The sequence below is a fragment of the Lepidochelys kempii genome, chromosome 3 (genome assembly GCF_965140285.1).
Source record: "Lepidochelys kempii isolate rLepKem1 chromosome 3, rLepKem1.hap1, whole genome shotgun sequence".
Classification (NCBI taxonomy): Eukaryota; Metazoa; Chordata; order Testudines; family Cheloniidae; genus Lepidochelys; species Lepidochelys kempii.
This window is the reverse complement of record NC_136382.1, coordinates 140,991,252-141,009,149: the sequence shown is the minus strand read 5'-3', so window position 1 is coordinate 141,009,149 and position 17,898 is coordinate 140,991,252. Positions and strand designations below refer to the sequence as shown.

At 39.5% G+C, this 17,898-nt stretch overlaps 1 protein-coding gene across 11 annotated transcripts in view; it reads right to left on the bottom strand.

Moving 5' to 3' along the window:
• SDCCAG8 (SHH signaling and ciliogenesis regulator SDCCAG8) overlaps window positions 1–17,898 on the bottom strand; it is a 155,702-nt gene that overhangs the window by 85,295 nt on the left and 52,509 nt on the right. For all 11 annotated transcript variants that reach the window (XR_012158166.2, XM_073338251.2, XM_073338253.2 and 8 more), the window contains one exon: window positions 3,023–3,165. Coding sequence is in view for 10 of the 11 variants with exons in the window: in XM_073338251.2 (XP_073194352.1) it covers window positions 3,023–3,165 (143 nt within the window). In the remaining variant the exon portion in view is untranslated. The remainder of the gene's footprint in view (window positions 1–3,022; window positions 3,166–17,898) is intronic.

Here is a 17,898-nt window from a genome sequence, read left to right as displayed (position 1 = left end):
CCTCACTTCAGTCAGTGAGGGGCCCGCAAGGAGCTGAGAGTGAGAGGGTGTGCTGCTGGAGGACTGAGAAGTAGTAGCGTTATCAGACTTTAGGAGGAAGGTCTGGTGGTAAGGACAAAGAAGGGTTGGGAGGAGGCCATGGGGAAGTAGTCCAAGGAGTTGTAGCGTCACACAGCTGTTGCAGGGGACACGATAGACAGCTGCAATCCACCGGGCCCTGGGCTGGAACCCAGAGTGGGGGGGCCCAGGTTCCCCTCATTCCCCCCAACTCCCTATTTGATATAAGAGGAGTTGATCTGGACTGTGAGTCCCACCGGAGGAGAAGGTCTCTGGCCTGTCCCCTGACCCCTTAGGTGGCCCAGCAGAGACTGCAGGGACTGTTCTGCTCTTCTTCCCCATGCTGGCCAGTGATGAGGTTAGCTGAGTGAACGGCAGGTTTGTGCCACTAACAAAAGGTGCCAAACTGAGGACTGCTGTAAACCTCTGAGGCGAACAAATCCGCCAGAAAGCGCAGAAGCCACCAACGCAGAGGAGGAACTTTGTCACAGTGGAGACAGCTAGAAAAGGGCAAGGCCAGGACACCTAAGAGATGCACTAAATCAGTGCATCTTCTCAACATCCTTCCGAAGACTGGGCTCTAGAACTTAAAAGTTGTTCTCTTTGGCAGAACCCGCAGGGAAGGATAGCAGCAATACTGCCAACTCCCCTGGGATGAATGCCTCTGTTGGCACGGCTGCTCCTGCGTGTGAAAGGGAATGCAATTTACCCTTCCCCATGGCCTGAGATGAGCAAAAATCAAAGTATTTAACTACAATAGTGTATCACATTACTAAACAATTACTGGATTCAAAATGGGAACACCAGAAAGAGATTTAGTGCCTTCAATGAAAGATCTGAAAGTGGGACACTCACAGCCATATCTGCCCCTTCACTTATTAAGAGAGACCTGTTCTTGGCAGGATGTGATGCTACAGGGAGAGGGACACGAGTGGCATGGAGAACGGGTACAACTCAGAGGAAGAAAGAGTGGCTCCTTTTTCCTGTCCATACCTGACCAACACTAGTAAGATCACTTAATACACTACTGGATGGCTGTCAGATGCTACTGTGCCAACTTTGTATATTTAAAACCAGACACTCCTGCAGGAGTGCTGGAACCTTCCCTGACCCACCTCTTCCCCCCCGAGACCCCGCTCCTGCGGTACCTCTTTCCCGAAGGCCCCACCCCACCCCTGAAGGCCCTGCCCCCTGTTCGCTCCTCTTCCTCCCTCCTCTCGTCATTCGCTGGTTTTCCCCTCCCTCTCCCCCGCCCGCCCAGGTTGGGACAGACTCCTCTGCAGAGTCAGGGCTGGGAGCTGCAGCTGCCCAACACAGTCAGGAGGCAACCCGGCCTGAGTGATGACCTGGGACCTCCCTGCCTGCAGTAACCGGACTTTGCGTGTCTGGCCAGCAGATGTGACTGGACTTTCCGTTTGAAAACTGGACACCTGGCCACCCTATGAGGGTGGTAACAGAACCTACACAGAACAGATAATTATATAATTTGGTGACTTAAGGGGAAGATTTGGCCTCTATATCTCACTTTTTATAATGAAGTTAGAACTATATACTAAATCAACATAAGCATACTTTTTATTTTATCAATAAAAGGCCATATTGTATACACTAAGTCAGATTCTAAAATGTCTGTAATTAAACAGCTACCTGAATCATTTTGACATTATGCACCTGCATTTAAGTGTTGAACTATGTTAAATTTATAGTTATTAGTCTGTATTATTAAGAGAGAAAGATTTTCACAAAAAAATGTGTTATTAGGATTTTCTCCAAGATATCACACTGCTTTATAATGTATGATCAGTCTTTTGCTAAAACGGAGCTTGTTAAACCATTTGGTTAACTATCACAACAAATCATTATTAAGGAAGTTCTTCTAAATCCAAACTTTAGATATCTTAACAACTCACCCAAAACTTTTTTCAAGTTCATCAACCTCTAGCATATTTTTTTTTCTCTGAATACAGGCTGTTACGGTGGTGCTTTCTTCCATCTGTTAAACTACCGTGCTCTGAATAACACTGAAATTTAGCGGAGTAAAAGATTGATTAAATGAATTTAGAAAGTTTTCATTGGATCCAATTCTGCTGTCATTGAAACCAATGACAAAATTCTCACTAAATTCAGTGGGTGCAGGATTAGAGTAGGAGTGTGAATACTCCACTGTCAATTAGCCAAAATCTGAGGCTGTTATTCAGGTAAATTTATATCGACTCCAATGAGAGCTTTTTGTCTAACTAAGGACTGAGTAAGGGCCTCAGATCTGACACTGGATGTTTACCAACAGATAAAAGTGATACAAAAGATTAAAAGAAGCAGCTGTGTATTTGGCAAAAAGAGAAATTTTAACAGTTACCAAAACTCAAGGTGGAATTAATAATCAGAAAATTGCCACTCTGGAATTTTCTCTACAGGTCTGATAGTAAGAATTAAGGGTAGATTGGTAATTTATGTTCAATGATGGAATAAACCTGTAAAGAGCCCAGAGTGACAGAAACATGTTTGTGTCACACAATCTTATTATTTTCACTGAGACAAATGACAGAAATGCTATTCTCATGGATCTGTCCTGAATCTCTCCCTACATTCCTAGAGTGTTAAATTATGTAGACTGTTTAATCTCGGATGAAGTATTGCTTCATAACGGACATCAGTAAGTATTTACATTGTTATGTCACAATACCCTAAATTCATAAATTTGAAGCATTAGAGTTTCTAAACCAATAGATGCTATACAGTTCGGTGCTTACAGACTTTTTACTTAATAAATGTATTTTGGCTTTTTGAAAGATCATCATTTAGGTAAATGGGTGCTTTATTTACCACATCTTTGCTTCTTCTAAAATGCCCGAAAGCAATGCATGCAGTGAATGATTATGAATATCTGCAACAACAGTGGGGAAGCCTGTGGCAAAAATTAGCAAAATGAAATTGGTGCTATGGCATGTAATAGGATAAAGGGTACCTGGTGAGGTGCAGTTGGTGCTCAGATTTACCCAGCAGTTCTGTCAGTTTTAGGCACTCATCTTTGGCTCTTGCTGCATCCTGCTGTGCTTGTTCCAAACGCAGTTTGTTTTCATTCAGCTCTAATCCCAATTTCTCTATTTCCTTTAAAAATACAGGCGAAAATACATTTAAAAAATATATGTAGGTAAATTATAAGACAATCTACCTTACGTGATCAAAAGTTATAAGAAAAATAAAGCATGATTTAATTTAATGAAGAAAGGAATAGAGTTCTTTGGTTTGTAAAAATAAAGTTTAATAAAGAAACAAGGAAATGAAAGGAAGTAATTTGAAGTATCAAAGCTCATTTCATTTATTATCTTATTTCACCATTTTGCTATATTTTTTCTTAATATTTTTAATAAGCCTACGCGAACAGATATGTCAACATGAATATTGATAATATTCTTGTACAAAAATGTTCCCCATGACTTTTGTAAAATTTTAGTTCCCATGTGTTCTCTCTCTGTTCAATCAACTCATTAAAAAAAAACAACAACTACATTTGATTTGTATTCACTTCATGTTGCACTTTAAAAGGCATTAAGATGTTTCTTACCATTTGTATTCATTTAAAAGTGCTCTTATTTGTGGGGCCTGATAATGTAAGATGCTGACCACTATCAAATCTTGTTGCCTTCTTCACATAACTAAGCAATACAAACCTACTTAAAGTACTTGAACAGTCCAGTTAAAGTTAGCTAGACTACTGATGTGCTAAATTTAAGCATGTGCATGTTTTGCAGGATTGGGGTCTTTGTTTCTAGTGTATATATTGTAAGCCTTCTGCATATTTCTAGGCACATAAAATTTTCAAAGAGAAATAAGTGTCCTACATTAACTATCTCAAAAATACTAAAAGAACTATTCCTTCTTCCAAAACAGAAAACACCTTTCGTAGCAAAACTTTGTTCAGTATTTAAACACTTATACAGGTACCTTTATGCCACACTATTGAACTTTCCACTAACATTATTCTCCAGTTTACTTAAATATTCATTCAAATATCTTAAATAAAAAGGAACGTATTCCAGTGTTAATATGTATTCCTGAAACACCTTCATAGTATGTTGTCTCTGTTTCTTCATGAAAATATCAGCCCAAAGCATTTATAGTAAGTCATGATGCCTCAAACAAATTCAGTATCCACATCCAACAAAAGGTATCAGTGTGTAAACCATTCCCCACTCAAAACAGTCCTTTTGCATTTCTAATGAAATATTACTTTCTTGTTAGGAGTTATATTCTAGTTTGTTGAAATTATATTTTTTAAGGAAAATCAGATTAAAATCTGTCTAAATGTTTCCATGCAATATTTTTATTTATTTTATTTTTTATATATATATATATATATAAAAATATATAAAATAAATAAAAATATTGCATGGAATATATATAATTTTCAGGAAATAAGTGTGCGCGCGTGCACACACACACACGTGCATGCACAGACACACACTTATTTCTTGAAACTACACAAAATAAACAAAATTAAAGGCAAGTTTTACAGTTTAACACAAAGATGTGGAAACTGGGAAATCATAATAAATTAATTCAGTGTATTGTAAGTATTCAATGTAGGTACTTTCAATGAAAGTAATGTATTGTACTAGTCATAACTAAACACTAAAAAGGTGGTAAGCATGTGTTTTAAAAGAATCTGAATTTTTCTCATTTCCAAAGGGTATCACATTTAAGTTTGATAGAATGAAAATCTTAACAGATTCACTATGTTCTAGTCTAGTTAATAGAGCAGTTCATTAATGTTTGTTTTCCCTAATCCTTTTTATTTTCTTACCTGAGTTCTTTCCCATCTACAGAGGTAAGCAACACTCCTGCAACTTTTTTTTATTTTTTTTTAAATAAAAGTAAGGTATTCATGAATGGCCACATTTTAAAAAATAAATAAATTAGTTGACAAATGTCAACTACATATTTAAAAACCTCTATTTTCCAACTATAAACATAAACACACCCTATCACCACACTCTTAGGGAAAAGCCTAAGTGAACAGATGGGCTTTAAACTGTCTCCTGAAGGTAAATAGGCTCAGGTTCTGTCGGACCAAAGTGTGAAACAAATTCCAAAGTAAAGGGACCGCTGTTGAAAATGGCTTGCCTCCATCTGCCAGATGTTCAAATCAAGGAATTGAAGGCAAGAATGCATCAGCTGATCTCAATTGTCATGAGGATGCACAGAGAAAAGAAGGTTCTCAAAGTAGCTGGGACCCAAACAATGTACCTCTGGTGGGGCTTTAAAGATCAATACGTGCCCATGACTTCCAACCAGAAGCAGTCAGGGAGCCAGTATAGTCTGAAATACTGGCATAATATTCTCCACATAATATTCATCATTAAGCAGGCATTCTACAGCATTCTGTGTCACCTGTAGTTTCCAAGTGGGCTTTCAAGAGCCCCATGTAGACAGCATTGTAGTAACCCACAAAAAAGTGGATAAGTCTGGAAAAGTTCACGTCAGAAACAGTTACAATCAATCACCACAGCAAAAAGAAATAATAAAAAGGCACCCCGCCCACCAAAAGCACCCATACAATTAGGGATCCAAAAGTATCTCCAAACTTATTTGGATTAAGTCTCAATGAGCTTGTTCTCATCCAAGTACAATGAAGGCTTGATTAACAAAAAAAAAAACAAAACCCAACTCTCACTTATTGCTATGTATCAACACCTTAAAAGGAGTACCATCCAAACCGCAAATACCATTAAGTAGTTTGGTCCAATAATTCAGCCAGTAGTTTCTGGTACTATTCCTGAAACATAGTATATTACATATCTTCAGGCCACTTTACACAATAGTGAAAGATATGATTGTTTCAGACAGCCTTATAAACCGGCTGTGCATCAGTCCAATCAATCCTGAGGTCACTTGGTCCAATGTATAAGGGTGATCTGAAGGGTACCTTTATCTATGGTTGTGATGTGTTTGCGTCCTAGGCAACTCCTGTAAATGGTCTCCCCTCCTCTTTCCAAGTTACAAACCCAGTCCACATGTGTTGTTTGTGTATACCAGCTGGGGCATACATTCTAGTGCATGCCAGTGTGTCATGCACAAAGTGTCCATACAGACCCTGCTGATGCACATCCCTAGGGCAATGGTGTAGTCCAGTTTCAAACAGCAGTATGTCAAAGCACATTATGTAACTTTTAGTGCAGGGTAGCAGGGTCCACACAGTGAGTTAATATGTGGCAAACTACTGCATAGCTGAATCGGACCCTGGCTTGTCATAAAGTCAAGCTCTGGGATAAGGAAAACATGAGGAGAAAGGTATGGGAGGAGAGTCAGTGAGAACTGAAAGCAGATGTAGGTGGTGACAACATTTTGTAAAAAAACTTCGAAGGTCAAGGAACTTGAATCTGATGTGCTTAAAAAGGGACACTAAACTAAAGAAGGAAGCAAGGTGTGAAGTACTGCGGTCAGAGCATGGGGAAGTGATGATGACAGTATTTTAGCAGAGGTCAAAGTGTACTAGCGTAGTACATAAAATACATCCCTTTACAAAATTAAAGCTTATATTTGATCATCAGGAAGTGCACTTATAATCATAAATGTGACTGTAAAGAGACACATCATGAGACTGTGTGTTTATTCTTTTAGAGTTCAATCCTGGTTCCCAAGCCTATTATGAGTAACTTAAGCACAAGAGAATTCTATGGAAGCCGGGGGAGGAAATTTGCCCCCTCCAATCCATGCAACTGCAAGCAGTGGTTGCTATTTGAACTCATTCACGTAGTAGTGCAGAATCAGAAGCAGGCCATTAATCATTCACATCTGGAATTATTTGATGATAATCAGGTCTATGAAACCTTAATTTGACCTGATTGTATATTTATACCGTGGTACCATTTTTAATTACATGATCATGTATTATTTTTTCAGGATATTGGCTTCTTTCAGTCCACAGGACAGACAGAGAACAAGGCAATGAGTTGCAAGAACACAAAAGGACATCCTCATGTATTGTGGCTTGATCACAGACTTCCTATGTGAAGCTGGGCAACAGAGTCATATTGCATATTCACCACATTAACATTGCACAGGCAACTTCTGAGTGTTTGACTTTGTAACTTTATCATTCTTTAAATAGTTTTGTATGGAACTTAAAAAATATATTTATTACGTAATCTTGTCTTCCATCTCAATTGTTCAAACTCCCATGGACACAAACAGAAACTTTGTCTGTATAAAGACTGCAGAATAAAACCCACCAGAAGAACTGCCATTTCAGTTCACCACAAATAAATTAAATTAAAAAATAATATAGTATTCAAAAACAGAAGGATCAAGTTTTACAACATAAAATCAACTTATGGGGAAAATATAGGAAATGACAAATTGTTTGTCTCTGTAAATTACTACTTTTGGATGTCCTAATCAACAAGTACTTATGTTTTAAACCTCCCTTTTTGTAGGAAACAAGTATCTTTTGCAGTCTCTCAATACTAAAAAGCAAACAAGCATTTTACTTCTCATTCATTAGATTATAGGGCAAGAACCCTTATACAATCTTACAGGCATTTTCAAATTAACACACTGTAGATGGGCTCAAAGTAAACTAAATGCAACTTCATACAAAAACAAAGAATGATTTCTCATAAATATTGAGATTCTTTTTAAAAAACAAACAGCCTCTTCTCAAATTAAATCGAACCGACTATCTTCATTTAACCATGCTAAAGTGTTTTGCGAAAATTCTCCATTTAACTAACTAGACACCTCTTTACCTCTAAAAAATTTGATAATTTTGTTCAAAACAGGTCAAATTACAAAATTAAAATAATTATTTAATTCTAGTCTATATGAATGCAGACTTTATTGTATGCAGAAAACTGCAACTTTAAATTTATAAGCTAGGATATGTTTTTCATAGAACTCAGAATAACTGCAGAGCTGACAGAAAAGGCAAAGAAATCTTTCACAAATGAATATGATTAACCACTGATAAAAGATAAAATCCTACACTGAACTAAATTTAGCAAAATACTTTGGAAGCCTTCTAACAAATCAATAGGCTAGAAGCCAAATGTATTTTAAAAAGCCAGTAACATTAATTCTTAAACCAATTTCCCTTGATTGAGGTGCAATAATAAAACAATATTAACTGAAAAACAGTTCTGTGTATACAAAGTACTGCTATATGTGTTCAGCAAAAAAAAAAATTTACAAGTGTGTATGTATCAGTATCATCATGAATCTACAGCATTTTTTCCATTTGATATTTCTGTCTTGTGGTCTCTTTAATAATTATGAAAATAGAGGAACAAATTACGAAGTGAAGATCCTTTTTAAAAAATTATAACTCAGTGATAACTGCCTTTCTGCGGAGAACACGTGATTACAGGAGGCAGTACACTACTTAAAAAAATCAGGACCACCTCAACATCAATGGTGGACTTACTGTGAAACAAACCGTGCAATGGCACGGGGGCCCCCCGACAACAGGGGACCCCAAAATGTAGGACAAATCTGACAAATGACTGAATTTAATAAGTGTTGCAAGTCGCAAAGTGGTCCACGCTTTCTGCATTCTGCAAACATATTCTATGAACTGTGCTCTAAACATTTTTTTTAAAGTAATCTAGCAAAGAATTTTGCTTCGCCAGTTTTTCCACTGTCTTGACAACACCATAACAGCAACTACGGGAAATTGTCATTTTCCAGTCAAAGTCCATCAAAGTCATTTGCCAGTCAAAGTCCTTGACCAATTATCCAGTTGAACAAAAGCACCCTCCTGCACTTTGCAACAATGCCTGTGATTTGTCACTAGTATGTAATGGTTCAAAATCCCATTTTTACAGAGTCTGATAAAAACGTGGGATTAACTGCAATAAACCTAACTGGGTGGTCCACGGCCTACTCAGGCCCAACTGTGGCTACGCCCCTGCTCTTTCAGACCTTTTGAATCTTCCTAAAATCAACGTTAGTTTTTTAGCAATGAAGCAATACTGACTCTGGCAGTCAAAAATGCAAAAAAATGAAGCTGAGGCAAGAAGACAAAGCTAAGCAAAAGACAATTTGTCATCTTACTTTAAAAAGCTTGAAGTATTGAATAATGGACATTCATAAAAAAGTATGGATAAGGAAACATCTGAATTATTTGATCACTTGCCGAGTTGTGGGGATACCACAACAACTGCAAAAGTTGAACAAGCGGATTCTGAAGTGACAATAGAACTACAAAATATAGGTAATTTTGTCAAAGTAAGGGAAGAAACCTACCCTTAAGACACAGCATCATGGCCAAAATCTGTCTACTTGGATATGATAGACTGTTTCGTAGTAAATAAACTGAAAAACTTAGATAATATGGAAAATTTGAGAAAAGACTAGGAGGTTGCAGGACAAAAGCAATTTAGAGGTCTTTATGAGTCCCATTTTCTGAGGATGAAGAAAAATGGGACGACAGAAATTCAGAAACCACTAAGGCAGTCTACTGTTATGTTTGCAAATTATTCCCTGACCATAGTAAAGGAAAACAAACCGTCGACGGGCACTCTAATTGGAGAAACGCTGCAAGACATACCACTGATCATAAGACTTCCAATGCTCATACTAATGCAATGTATAAGTTCGTTCAAAGGTGTAAACTATCTAGAAGAATTGATTCTGTGTTATCAGCTCAGTTTGAAAAGAAGTGTTCTTACTGGAGGAAAGTGCTGAGACGTGTTGTTGCCATGGTCAAACTGCTGTCTTCTTTGGGACTACCTCTAAGGGGACATGATGAGTCATCATTGTCAAATCAAAAAGGTAATTTTTTTACCTGCCTTGAATAGCTTAGTGAATTTGACAATTTTCTCAAATAACATTTGAAAAATCATCAGTATTGCAGCTCAGGGAAGACCAACTTTATAACACACCAAACCTACGATGAATTTCTCACTATAATGGCAAAGCAGCTTAGAAACCAATTCACTGATGAAGTAAAGGATGCCAAGTACTATTCCATAATAGTCGATTCAGCATCAGATGTGAGTCATGTAGACCAATTAACATTAATATTAAGATATGTGACCGGCAATGGTAAAGTTGTAGAGCGATTTCTTTGTTTTGTCCTGTTAAAATCCCACACTTCTGAATATCTAGACACAACTGTTTTGGAATTCATTGCAAATTCAGGTTTGGACATCAAAAATTATCAAAGCTCTGCCCATGACAACACCACAGATATAGCAGGAAAATATTCAGGTCTACAGGCAAGACTAAACAATGCGAGCCCCTCTGCTTTATTCATACCATGTTCCATTCCTTACATTTAATTTGCAACACAGCAGCCGAATCTTGTGAGGGAGCTACACATTTTTTTGACTTCGTTCAAATCGTGTATGCCTTTTTCCCCCCCAGTTTCCATGCATTGGTGGAGTATGCTACAATCACGCTTGGAGCAGGCAAATGAAAAACATTTGACAGTCAAAAGAATTTGTGACACCAGGTGGTTTGCTTGTGCAGATGCTGTTTTGGCTTTCAAAATGAGCTATGATGATATAAAAAAACCTTATTAGACATAGCCACATCAAATTCTGAAAAACCATGTGCGAAAACTGAAGCAAAATCCTTAGCAGAAAAGTTTGAAAAGTATGATATTGCTGTTTTTACTCTTTTGTGGAACTGTTTACTTCAAAGAATTAATGCCGTCTGGAAATTGCTGCAAAAGCTTGATACAAATTTATTGAATGCTGCACAATTGTTAGCCTCAGTTAAAAGTTTTGTCATGGAAGTTCGAAATGACTATAGCTTGGTGGAAGCGGAGGTACTAACATGAACAGAAAATATATGTTTCTTTGATATATCTGATGAGAAGTGTAAAAAAAGTAGGAAGTTATTTTTCAGTGAAACTAGAGACAATGAAATCAATTTAAAAGGGAAAGAAGATAACATTGATGGTCTCCACAATAATTTGTGACACAAAAGTAGTGCAGAGAAGAGGTGAATCTCTAAGAAAATTGTTGATTTATTTTGCATGTTTTTTGACAGACATTTGGACGAAAATGCGAAAAGCCACTACAGTAAGAAATTAAGTGAATTCTACGGAGAGGACATAGACACAAATCTTTTTCAAGATGAAGTAAAACATTTCATTCATTTTATCAAAAATGATGAGGTCTGTGCTTTGAGATCACCAGTTGATTTGTATAGACTTGTACGTGACGGTTTGCAGGCAACCTTTCCAAACGTAGAAACCATTCTGAAAATATTAACAATACTTGTCACAAATGCTGTTGGTGAACTTGTTTCTGTATTGAAATGAGTTAAAAATAATTTGCAAAATATGATGAGTCAGGAACATTTGAAAAGTTAGGCAATATTAACAGTGAAAGTGCCTCTTTACAAAATATTACTTTATGATGACAATTAACAATTTTGTAAAGAAAAAGTGTAGAAAAAAATCTATTGAATAAGTTTCTTCAGAGGATGTTAACTTTTATTTTTCCATTCATGCGTCATCTATACTTTTTATTTTTACACCTTTTTCATATTAGTGTAATGCAAATACCAAGCTTTCATGTAGACCAGAAGTTCTCAAACTGTGGTCGGAGAACTCCATTCAGGTGGACTGAGGAAAGGTTATTAAGGGGGTTTTTTTGGTTTTTTTTTTTTAATAAAGTGCTCTTATCCAAAGCATTTTACAATAGTTAGCTAACAGTACAAACAACATTTGGAAAGATCATTAAGTGGTCCACCATGATCCACAGCAATTTGCAAGTGTTCTGTGGGAAAAAAAAAAAAGTTGTACCTTGATTGTTTTTGTAGTCTTTCACTTTATTTTCATTTACTTCCTATTACTTACAATATAGGAGGAGGATGAAGGAAAAAAACAAAAAAAAACTTCGGGGGGGGGGGGGAAGAGAAGAGAGGAAGAGGAGAGAATGTTCCTCTTCTTCTTGGCTGGGTTCTGAGAGGGGCTCCCCCGAAAATGAAGCAGCACACAAGGCCCCACTAACTCTAAATCTGCCACTGCTCAACATGATACTTTATTACCTACTTCCCACATATGTAGGCCCAGATGCTCACATGTTCAACTTTCCTCAATGCAAGTACCCACATTTACATCAATGGAAACACTCACTGTTCATAAAGTTAAGTATATGTGTACATCGTTGCTGGACTGTGGCTATACCTCATCGCTTACTGTTACCTTCAGTATGAACATGCAAACATACTTGGATACTCTATTTAAAAGCAATTATAAATGTGATATTTTTAACGTTAAGTTTGATCCCAGAGTAATTTTTATTGTGGTCTTCTATTACATAGTTTTTCAGATAATAAATCATTCATACCGTTCTATATATTCAAGCTAACGAAAAGATATTTTTGCACATATGTAGTAAAAATTCAATATATTTTATTTTGGACGACATAAAAAAATCTACCACTGCACATGCAGATATTCCCTGCAGTAGGGATCGACTGTAGCCATTTCTTCCAATTACGAGCAAATCCCTGTATTAATCCTGATATCAAATCAGGCAGCCCTATGTTCTGAGCAGTCTCTAAACCTCCGGCCTCCCAGACAGGGCCATCTGACACAGCAGATTACATCAGAAGAACTATCCAACTTTGTAAAGAGAGTTAGTGTCATCACCAGGGTAATCCCGAACAGTCCCCAATAGTGCACATGGTGGTTGTTTTTTTAAATTGCTGTGTAAATGTACCCTGCTTCTTATTCAAAACAGGATGGGAATCAAGAACATCCAAAGCCTACATTTGGCTTCAAAATTTAAATCTTCTTTAAATCCTATGAAAATGTGATAAATTGTGACGATGTACAAACAAGTAGTAAAAACTTGGTTAAAAATGTATATGCCTCATAAGATCCCCTAAAATGTACATATCACAAAAAGAAAAAAAATGTTTCATGTAACTAGGTAATTAAAACAAGAGCAGATAGGTACACAAAGTTGCTAGACAAAAACACAAAACCAAACTTTGGGGTGGAAGTCAACTCCAGTTCAGGAATGGATGGAAAAGGCAAGCATAGTAGCAAAATAGGCCCCTGCTTTGTATCTAGCCCCATTTAAGGATTTAAGTCTTCTGACCATCACACAAATCAATAGGCCATCTGAAGACCCCAAGGGACAAATGATGCAACCCACTGAAACAGTGCAGGCTGTAATCCTGTGTTGTGAATGCTCATATTGTTGTGACTGTTGCCATTTTGGAGGCTCTTTCAACTGTGTGATAAAACACATGCAGCTCAGAGGCCACTGAGCTATTTGTGCTGCAGGCAATCTTAGCAATGGCTTTGTGTGCGCTCACAAGGCCAAAGCACTGAAACAGGTGCAGCACAGCAGAGATGCCCCCTTCCCAAAATCAGCAGCCATGACCTCATCATCCCCTCTTCCACTACCACAGCACAGTGATAGAGAGTGAATGGAGATAGGAGCTCAGGTGATGCCTTTTTGCCTGCAGGCTGCTGCGGAGGGAAGTGCAGTGGGGCATCACAAGAGCCTGCTGGAGAGAATGCTGGTGCTGTAGGGGACCTACTGGGGTGGTGGAGGAGAGGGAAGAGAAACTTTTCAATGAAGAGTGAGGAATGGGGGGTGTCAGGGACCAGGGTCCTGGATGTGTGGGGCACATTTCCTATGCAGTTAAGGTAGAATTTTCAACTTGTAATTGTCATACACACACACTGGGGGTGTGTAGTGGGAGTTCAAAAACTAAGAGACAGACTTTTGGCAAGATTGTGTGCGTGTGTGTGTAAAAATAAAGACCTAAATGTTTTTGATTCATGATTTTCAAACTGTTGGCGTTGACAATACTGGTAAATGGACAATTACCAAGGGCCCTTATGGCCGTTCTCTGGTCAACCCCAAGACCGATCTGGCATTCTGATATGATGGAGATGACTGTAGGATGAATTCCTAGATAGTTGGACAAGGGGGAATGGCCAGAACACACAAAATCGTTGGGATTTTGACTATATTACTTTTCTGAAAATACTGTTATTTGGTTTGCCAAAGTGTCTGAACTGCAATAGCTTCTTTTGGAGCAGCACTTTCAGCCCCAGTATGTAGGTAAATGCCTATGGAGACATTTTTAATAGCAAGCACTGGGGCACCAGACATTAACTCAGCAACCACCAGTAAAGGTAAGCAAAAACTTGGTTTAATAACTCTCACCCTGGAGCAAGATATTTTAAGGATGTGGGGGTTATGGTTGTGGTTTTTGTTTCGAAGGAGGAGGAAAAGAGGAGGAGGGTTACTCCCATCTCATTATCAAGAAATAAGAGAAGAGTCTAAGTAGTGCTTCTCTTATCCCCAAAAACAGGCAGTTGAGAGGAGTGAAGTGGGATTACCTCTCCCCACAGCCTGCACCAATATAGTTAGATGGAAATGAAGGTCTGTCCTCCCTCCCGCACAGCGGCAGCAGACAGTTACAGGCAAGCAGTAAGGGCACTGAGGGTGGCTATGACAGACACAGCAGCACTTCCCTTCTGGCTCAGAGCAAAGTCTGGTGGCAGTAGCCGGCAGAGCTGATCCCACAATATTAATGGAAAGACTGATGCAACCATCATTTTTTCTGGTCTGTTTAACCATTTTTATTTCACCCCATATTGTTGTCAGATAAAAATAAAAACACAAACTATGGGCCTCTTTCATAGCAAAAGCCATTTCATACAGTTTCTCATGCTGATGAACGCTAATGAATATTTCACATGTGATATTATAAGAGTGGAAGTGACAACAACACTATAATTAAAGGTTATGTTCATATTTAATTGCAGGGTCCCATCCTGGAAGTGATATTTTCCCCCCCGGTTTTTGAAGAATCATCGTTTCAGGAGCAAACCTTACTAGGTCAGTTAGTTACAGGCCTCAAAGCAGGATCCAACTCAACAACATAGTAGAGAATCCAGAGAGCTGTAAGGTCTAGCTTGGCTCTCACAGGACCCAGCAACTGCAGGCTGAGATGTGCTAGCACATTACAGTTGTGCAGGCCCATGAAGATGGAATGCATCTGGCTAGGTAGATGATGGTAGAGTTTTGCACCATCTATAGATACTAAAGCCAATCCATTACAACCAAATAAGCCAAAAGTCAGTTTGTGACGGAGGGGTTAAGAACTGGCCCAGCACAGAACCTTTCTATCTTAGCTGGTAGCTGCTCTCTCTGATGAGAATTCCAGAATGCACAGAGTACAGGTGCACATGGTGGATCAGTGCTCCCACCTGGTTTGGCCACTTCTTGTTCCCCTCTTGGCTCCATTCAGGTAAGTCTGCCCCGTTTCCTCTCCCTTATGATCCAAATGCAGTCGGAATCCTTAAAGGAGCCCCATCCTCTTTTTCCTGCTGCCTGGACAAAGACCCACCACATTAATTTGTGGTGAGCACATTCTATCTTTGTTGGACAATTTTAAGCAAATCATCTAAAAAGAGGTGTGAGGACATTTTTGCCTGACTATTTAAGCAAGCAGCTTTTCTATCTATATGAGCACACCGGGATATGCAATTTAAAGTTTTGTTTTAATGATGATCAGGTTCTATGTATTACTTTTGTGTCTGTGTAAGTATTCTTGCATAAAAATACCCATATGTTTCACTCACTTGTGGTATCTCTCTCTTGCATATTAGAACAGATTTATTAATAGTAACAGATTCTGCAAGTAGTCCTTGAAAATTCAGTAGGTTAAATAATATTTGTGGTGGAATCCACTGCCAAAACTAAACTAGCTTTGGAAAGGCTGCAGAAAGAGCAAAAGCCACAGGTTATTAGGGTAAAAACCATGACCCTCTAAGCCAGCGGTGGGCAAACTATGGCCTGTGGGCCGAATCCAGCCCTTCAAGGCTTTGGATCCGGCCCGCGAGATTGCCCCCTGTGGTGCCGCAGGCCCCGCGCTGCTCTCAGAAGCGGCTGGCACCATGTCCGTGGGGCTCTGTGCATTGCCCTTGCCTCCAGGCACCACCCCCCGCAGCTCCCATTGGCCGAGAACGGGGAATTGCAGCCAGTGGGAGCTTTGGGGAAAGTACCTGGAGGCGTGGCAAGGGCAGTGCACAGAGCCCTGTGTCCCCCTCTCCCCCAGGGGCCGTGGTTCCAGTTGCTTCCCGGAGCAGTGCAGGGTGGAGCCGGGGCGGGCAGGCAGGTGGGCAGGCAGCCTGCCCTGGCGCCTGCCACCGCCACTCTGGAGCCACTTTAGGTAAGCGGTGCTGGCCCAGAACCTGAACCACTCCTACACCCTGCCCCCCAACTGCCTGCCCTAAGCGCTGCCTGTACCTCACACCCCTACTGCACCCCAACCCCCTGCCCTGAGCCCCCCGCTGCACCCTGAGCCCCTGCCGCACCCCATACCCCCCAACCCCCTGCCCTGAGCCCCCTGCTGTACCCCAACTCCCTGCCCTGAACCCCCTCCTGCCCTCTGCACCCCTCCTGCACCCCAACCCCCTTCCCTGAACCCCCTCATACACCCTGCACCCCTTCTCTGCCCCAATCCCTTGCCCTGAGCCCGTTCCTGCACACTGCACCCTCTCCCATATCCTGCACCTCAACCCCGGCCCTGCAGAACATTTCCCCACCCAGATGTAGCCCTCGGCCCAAAAAGTTTGCCCGCCCCTGCTCTAAACAGGAAAATGGCATTTGTGTTCTGTAGGGGGCTTAATGTATAATGGTGCTAGACTGCAGTAGTCAAGGCCATATGCTTGGGACTTCATGTGAGTGGACCTGAGGACTGTTGAATACCTTCAGGAAAGACTTGGTAATGGCTTACTATTTGTGCTAAGTCTGATTGGTATTGAACAGAGTTGTGCCCTTTCTTCACCAGTCAAGCATTTCCCTTCTTTGATTGGTGATGTGAACACAAAGACTTTACTATAATCCTCAAAGGTAGTTCACCTTCAGTTTTGTTCAACCCTAACTTTCATATTTCCTATCATGAGTATTTTACGATGCAATTTTACGGTATAAGTTAACAACTTTTGTCATGGATTTATTTTTTCCAGAGGAAGTAGGGGAGAGATCACCACCCATGATTCTTATAAATTTATTGATCAAGAGCTACCAGGTTTCATAATTCCTGAGCCCAAGCCATATTTGAAAACTGGGCCCTGTAAATTTACAACCATTCCTCAAGGAGTGTGGGGTGGAGGATGTCATTTAACAGATTCTTGTTAAAGTAAACATGCAGGGGGGGTTTTGTATATAATATTAATATAGTTTTAAAAAAAATCTTGTGGTAGCCTTTAACTATATGAAACAACACAGGAAATCAGAAAACAGTTATACAAATTATCACATCCTGGTCTCCTAGATGCCTCAGTACTTTGGCCATTCAGGACAAAGTCAGACAATCAAAACTGCACATTTTGTACAACTGTAATTGTACATTTGCCGTAGCTTATTTTGGAGCAAAAAGACTTCCCTGTGTTCTCTTTTCTGTGTCTAAAGCACACTCTTGTCTGCCTGGCTAATGGAGTCATTACATCTCTGACTAAAACCACAATAGCTATACTGACTTTTAAATACATACATACAAAATATATAGTACTAGCCTAACTTTATCAATATTGTCGACTCTTCCCATTTTACTGAGGTTCTCATCATGATTGGTGATTTTTGTAAAGCCCCATCTTGTGAAGTCTAGTGGTTACATGAGAATCTCAGCTTTTATTGGCGGCGGGGGGGGGAGGGGGTTCTAGCCCTTAGGGATGCAAGGAAAAGCTTGAAAACATGACTCCTACAGGCTCAAAAACCAGAAGGTAAATAAAAATCACTAGATTTTAAAACATATTTTGTGTTTTTTAGGGGCCTGGCTCATGATTTTTTGGATCACTTGAAGTTGGTAATACTGCTTCATAAAAATGAATTTAAATTAATCAGTCCTTGA